At 30.4% G+C, this 6,356-nt stretch overlaps 1 protein-coding gene across 7 annotated transcripts; it reads right to left on the reverse strand.

The window, feature by feature from the left end:
- Window positions 1–543: 543 nt before the first annotated feature.
- Window positions 544–4,930, reverse strand: LOC130976942 (uncharacterized). 7 transcript variants are annotated; one of them, XR_009084795.1, is made up of 8 exons: window positions 4,721–4,909; window positions 4,490–4,647; window positions 4,353–4,388; window positions 3,997–4,151; window positions 3,591–3,723; window positions 3,256–3,379; window positions 1,684–1,961; window positions 553–958 (listed from the first exon to the last, which is right to left on the reverse strand). XR_009084795.1 is itself a non-coding variant. In XM_057901902.1 (4 exons), the coding sequence occupies exons 1-2, from the start codon at window positions 2,641–2,643 to the stop codon at window positions 2,247–2,249; spliced, it is 306 nt and encodes a 101-aa protein (XP_057757885.1). In that variant the 5' UTR covers window positions 2,644–2,800; the 3' UTR covers window positions 595–958; window positions 1,684–1,961; window positions 2,192–2,246. The 7 variants fall into 7 exon arrangements, 2 of the variants coding, with proteins under 2 accessions (XP_057757884.1, XP_057757885.1); XR_009084796.1 differs by having other exon boundaries at window positions 566–958; window positions 3,997–4,081; XR_009084797.1 differs by having other exon boundaries at window positions 571–958; window positions 4,490–4,641; window positions 4,721–4,930.
- Between the last annotated feature and the right edge of the window lie 1,426 nt (window positions 4,931–6,356).

Consider the following 6,356-nt stretch of genomic DNA (forward strand, 5'->3'; position numbering starts at 1 on the left):
TTTTGGTTGGTTAAAACATTTTGAACTGCCATTTTTACCTTTACAGTAGCATTTTTATTAGTTAGAACGACGTTTGAAACCGCCATTTTTACCGTGTTAAAATGACGTTTCATGTTTAAAATGACAGTTACAATCCACCGTTTTTACCGGGTAAAAGTGACATTTTTTATCGTTTAGAAATGTAGTTTTAACCGTCGTTTTTACCGTGTTAAACATAATTTTTTGTTTAAAATTTCACAATAACAAGAAATATGTAATTCATAAATAAAATATTAAACATAATATATAATTTTTAATATTGAAAATAAAAAATAATAACTCCAATCCAAATAAAATATCAAATATAACATGAATTTTTAGTTTTAAATATCTTCACTTAGATTGGCTCTAATTTTTAGCAGTTTCACATACATCTCATACATAAAACGAGATAACTAGCTTGGCTGATACCTTGAAAGTAAAAAAAATAACATAATATCATGATCATGTTTCATCCTGTGTATCTTCTTTTTGGCTATCCAATTTCAAAATATCTTCCACCAAAATTTTGCCATATGCTTAAAATGAAAAGTGCAAATAATAGTAGTTATTCACTCTGATAGTTGAATTAATTGACCAATTTAGAATTTTTAACTGCTCCTATTTATAATTTTTATTGATAGCAGTTTTCAATTTTTATAACATATTTTATTGGCTGGTCTTCTTAGTTCTTAATTCGTATACAGAAATATATTCTAATTATTGATAATTAAACTGATGTACGATATTTATGTTTTATGAAAAGGAAAATATAAACCAGCATAATTTGTTGGCTGTGCAGAATGTGGTCATGCCCCTTCCATTTTGCCTTTTATCAGCAACACTTTTCTTTCCTGTGATGACCGTTTTGCTCCTTCCATCTCCTATGAACATTATGTTGGTTTTCTGTCTACCCACTTTCAAAGTATCCTCCTCATACCTGAAAATTCCATCACCATCATATCCAAAAAGTTATGCTCAGTGCGCATATTACGCCTTTTATCTATTGCAATCATACATCATCATCGCCACACCAACAAAATTAAACTTGCTTAAGCAAAGGTAATAAACCAATAACAAACGTTGCAATAATTAATAATGGGAAATGTACACCTTTCATTTATTTCTTTAATTGAAACACTTCAAATGTTTTTAATAATGGGAAATGTATGATTATTATTTGTCGTTTGTTTCGTTTTGCTTTTAATCAAAGGTATGGATAGAAGTACTTAATTTCTGTTGAGAAAAAGTTGTAAAGAACAATAATTCCATTAAAATATGTTATTAAAACCTTTTTTTAAAAAATATATTTTTAATAAAGTTTAATAATTACACCTTTTTTTATATTTTTAAAAAATATAAACCAGGATTATCAACATAAGTAAACCTTACTTAAACAGTTAAAAGTGGGGGTCGCATTAAGATAAGGATTCTGATCATGGAAAATAACAAAATTCTAAAGTGCAGGTTATAATTGATTCCCTTAATCATTGAAAAAAACATCAAGGGAAATCATAAATATTGTAAAAACCAATGGACACCAAAAGAATAGATACAAACTCTTATTCTCTTAACCAAGCAAATAAGACAATCCTGGATTGATAGAGTAAAATCCATATGTGAAAAGCTAATATGCTATTTGCCAGTGCAAAATAAAACACATACCGTTCAAAGAATGCGTATCAACAACTGCACATGATTGCGGGATATGGAATCATCAATCAACGCCCACACTTTGCCATGCATCATGTTGAGAAACTTCCCTGCATCAAACAGGGGTAACTCACAGCCTCTTAGAACCCATCTCCAATACAGAAATTCTCTATCAGGCCTTCCATTCTTCAAACAATTCTGATGAGGTTCAATGTGGCTGTAGGTTTCATTGGTATACAATGGTCCAAAAGGATTGGGGACCCAGTCCCCACTAAAATAATCACATTCCTCTGCACACAAAAATTTAACTTTCAGCATCCATTCACATTCCTAGCTAGTAATCAATTACTGTAGAACTCAATTTTGGGTTTAGCTAACAAGTTAAAGGTTGCTAGCAATTGAAAATTTTAAATAATTTACTTCAATAAATGCAGAACAAATGCCTTTGTGTTAAAAGGAGGAAATGAATATATTCTCTTAAAGACAGGAAATAAGAATGAATAAAGCAAGGAGAACATACATTTTAATTAATTATGGTTTGATTGATACGCTTGAGATGATAAAGAAAACCTATGCTATGTTACAGAAAGAGAAGAGAGATCAAAGGAGGTTCCCTTGTATATAAGGAAATTAAGGGTCTCAAGAGCAAAATAGATGAAAGTGCCAGGTGAATGGGTGAAGAAGCACCCAAAATTGAAACCCACCACACATTGCCATCCCATTCCACACACCTTATCAAATTCCTGCAGATCAAAAAATCTACTTCATGAATCATGATTATTGATTAGATCAACATACAAAAATACTAAAGTACATTAATGATTAATTAATTACCTTCTTGATGTGAGCAGCAATAGAGATGCAATCATGAACATCATAAAGGTCAAGGGCCTTAGAAGCACATGCCATGGCCTGGATTTGCATCTTCAACAGCATGTCAGTTTCTTTCACCATACCTTTCCCTTCCAACATCTTAATGTTCCTTCTTCCACCCGAAGGGCTTGCTTATGAAGCTCAGCTTCCAACATTGCCTTGTCTTGCCAATTCAGAGATTTTATAGATGCAGATGAAATGGCACCATTTTGTAATTCACACGTAACCTCCTCAATTTCCTTTTCTAAATCTTCATTCCCACCCCCCCCCCCCCCCCCCCCCGCCTCCTTAACAATAGATTTCAATTATGTTTTTAATCTATGATGACACGTAAAAATTCAGCATCCATTCACATTCCTAGCTAGTAATCAATTACTTTAGAACTCAATTTTGGGTTTAGCTAACAAGTTAAAGGTTGCTAGCAATTGAAAATTTTAAATAATTTACTTCAGTAAATGCAGAACAAATTCATTGAGAATTTAAATGTTGCATCTCTTTTCTAGGAAGACATGGATAACTTTATCATGTGTCAGGGTACATCAAGAAAATAAGCAGCAGCAGCAAACCAATAAAAAGCAAATAATAGGTTTGGTGTCTTCACATCCCTTAGCCTAAAAGTACAAATATATCAAAAGCATGGTCAGAAAATTCAACTTTTGGATTTTGCTTTACATAATAAACATGTTTCTAATGGTAAAAGTTACAACTAACCTCTCCATGTTTCTTCAACCATCCTTCTCTATCAAATTGAGGATCATAACTAAAGCAGTCACCATATAGAAGATCAGGAACTACAACCAAGAATCCAGCTGCTGCTACCTTGTCCGCTAGTTCCCTTTGCAATGAGAAAATGTCAAATCTAAATCAATATATAGAATTATAAAACCAAGACTCAAAGCATACTTGACTAATAAGATTATCACTTGCCGCTAATACTCAAGCTGAAAATTAAAGAATACTACTACTAGTCTATTTAGTTGAATAAGTTCAGCAAGGAGATACATTTCTAAATTCACAGACTCAAAAGTATATGTATATTTTACTACCTGATATTATTATACTAATCATTCCCCTACTAGATGCCTTTGAGTTGACTTCTGTTCTATGAATGAGAGACCGTGTAAATCCTCCATCTAATTCATGCCTGGTACCAAGTTATTTCTTCCAGTGCTCAAAAAGCTGTCAAAGCATTAAAAATATATTTCAGAATCAAGCCATAGTGCTACTTGAGTTATTTCTGTCAGTTTCACAAACTTAAATTTGACACATCATTACAAAAGAAAGAAGATCCATCAATTAATTAATTAATCGTTATACTTTTTTCTTCTTTTTTCTCTTCATTAACATCAGTCCTCAAGGAGCAAATTTCAGAATTTAAATAAACAAGTATATCACAAAAAGAAAGAAATTAGTCATAATAAACACTTTTAATTGAGATACTTTGGCACTTACTTGAACATTGTGTACTTCTTATACACAGCATCATGCATTGTATGAACATCTTCATTTTCTATAATGCTCAATTGTTCTCGCAATACTAGCAGATTTTGGGAGATATGGTGGAAAATTACATAGAATGAAATAAAATAATTCAGTAATAGAAGTACCTATACATTTGATCAATTACAAAAGTCAGAAATCAACATTATTAAAACTAACAAATATACAAATTACAAGATATCATCATAATAGAACAGAGGAAAGAAGAATAGAACAGAGGAGGGAGCTCAAACATGATATCATCATAATCCATAATCATCTAACATATATACAAATAAAATTAGAAAAAATTTTAGTGAATGCCTCACCTCCAATTTCTTCTGACAGGGAAGAAAATAAAAAACCTAGAATTAAAGAAAAAGACGCAGTAATTGTTAGCATAGAACATGCCATATTTACTAATCATGAGTAAACAGAAGAAGATAATGCAAATTTGTACACTAACCTAGATGCTCAATGAAGCTCGATGGAGATGGAGAAATCGCAGAACACAACTCGATGCCATAGGAAACTTCTGTGTTGATGGAGGAGATCGCCGCTGAAGAAGATCGTCGGAGCAAACACTTGCGGAATAGATCTCATAGTTTTATAAAGTTTCTGCAACTTGATTTTCCATTTCAAATTTTTAGGTATTTTTTACAACAGTAAAAAGTTGAGAGAGAGAGAGAAGATTAACCTGCTAGAGGAGATCATCACAGGAGAGAGCATACAATCTCGTCGGTGGATAACGTCGATAGAAAGATCGTCGCCGGAGCAGCCGCCGGAGCAGATCGTCGCCGGAGCAGAGCACAGGGTCTTCGTTTTTGGGTTTGCTGGCTGTGCACGTTAGTTTCAGGAATAATGGGTTTTCGGGTTAGATTTTCCATTGTTGGGGAAGGGTTTTATTTGGGCCATTTTTTTCAAATGATGGGTTTTGATAATAGCGGTTTAAAACCGCCAAAATCACCAAAAAGGTCATTTTCTATAAAAACAAAAAAAAAATAATTATGACAACATCATAAAATACCATAATATAAATGTCATTTTAAACTTTTTTTTTTAAGTTAACTTTTTGCCAAAACCAAAAGTTATCATGAATTCATAATAGAGTGAAATTTAGCATTGCATTTCATATTTTTTAATAATAACTTATATAAAATATTCTGACACAAAATATGATTATATTTAAGTTTTTTTTTCATTTTTAACACATTCAGTATATACTTATATGTTTATTTGTGTGTGAAGGTATCTATAGTTTATGATCCTGAACTAGTTTTTCATATAACAGTTGTTTTTGTTAATGGACATAATTTCTTATTATTTTCAGAATAATAATTAATGTACCAATCGAAGAAAAATAAATTAATTCTATTTTCTTTCATATAATTATAAAATAATTCTCTAAACCTAATAATCCCATTTTCAAAATAATTTATGAAATACCAATCTCTTAAAATTTATTATAATCAACATTAAAATTTTACTTTATCTATTCTTTATCAATTTCAAATGGTTCTTCCTTAATAATTATTCCTAATACTTGTGATTTAGTTGAATAGTACTCTGAATCTGTTTCATATACAGGAACGGCTATATAAGGCCTTATATTATTAATTCTTATAATATTATCCATATTTTCTATCGACGAATTATCCGTAGAATTTCTATGACTAATAGTTTCACTAGTATCAGAAATTTTTAGAGATTGTGATCTATTCATCCTAATTCTAATATATGTTCCTTCTTTTATTATTTCTCTCAATTTTGTGTTTTCTATTTGTAGTTCGTCAATAATATTAGATATTACCCAATTTTCAGGCATATTTCTTAATAATTCTTCATGTCTTAGTTTCTTCTGTGTTTGTATATTAAATCTTTTGAGATTTATATGTATAATTATCGTTTCTTCTTTTGAAGACTGTCTTAAGGCTCTAAAGTTATAATTAACCATAGCAATTTTATAGTATATCCTATAAAATATTTAAAATGGATCATATTTCTCATTTATGATTTTTTTTTTTTTGTCGGACTTAACATGCAGTTTTAAAGTTTGCCAAGGATATTCATTTTTTAAATTCATAGCATAACTGGGATAACAATAAAAAAAATGGGTCCATCATGGCCATTACTTTCTAATACTCCTATTAACGAGTTATTAAATTATTAAAATCTTGTATCTTTTAACATTAATAATATTAGAACATTTATTCCAACCCTAAAATTAGGTTTTACTGCTACTTGTATTAATCTTATATGAATAAAATATATCCTTGATCACTATGTGCCTTTAATCTATCTTCTTTTAAAATAGTAATGGTTTTATTGTTACT

The sequence above is a fragment of the Arachis stenosperma genome, chromosome 4 (assembly GCF_014773155.1).
Source record: "Arachis stenosperma cultivar V10309 chromosome 4, arast.V10309.gnm1.PFL2, whole genome shotgun sequence".
Classification (NCBI taxonomy): domain Eukaryota; kingdom Viridiplantae; phylum Streptophyta; class Magnoliopsida; order Fabales; family Fabaceae; genus Arachis; species Arachis stenosperma.

What these genes read in the sequence shown, in the direction of transcription:
- LOC130976942 (XM_057901901.1), bottom strand. Translation starts at nt 2,643, where the DNA reads ATGTTGGAAGGGAAAGGTATGGTGAAAGAAACTGACATGCTGTTGAAG. An exon ending in TTGCTGCTCACATCAAGAAG is followed by an intron (nt 2,415 to 2,505) that starts GTAATTAATTAA and finishes TTTGATCTGCAG; the next exon opens with GAATTTGATAAGGTGTGTGG.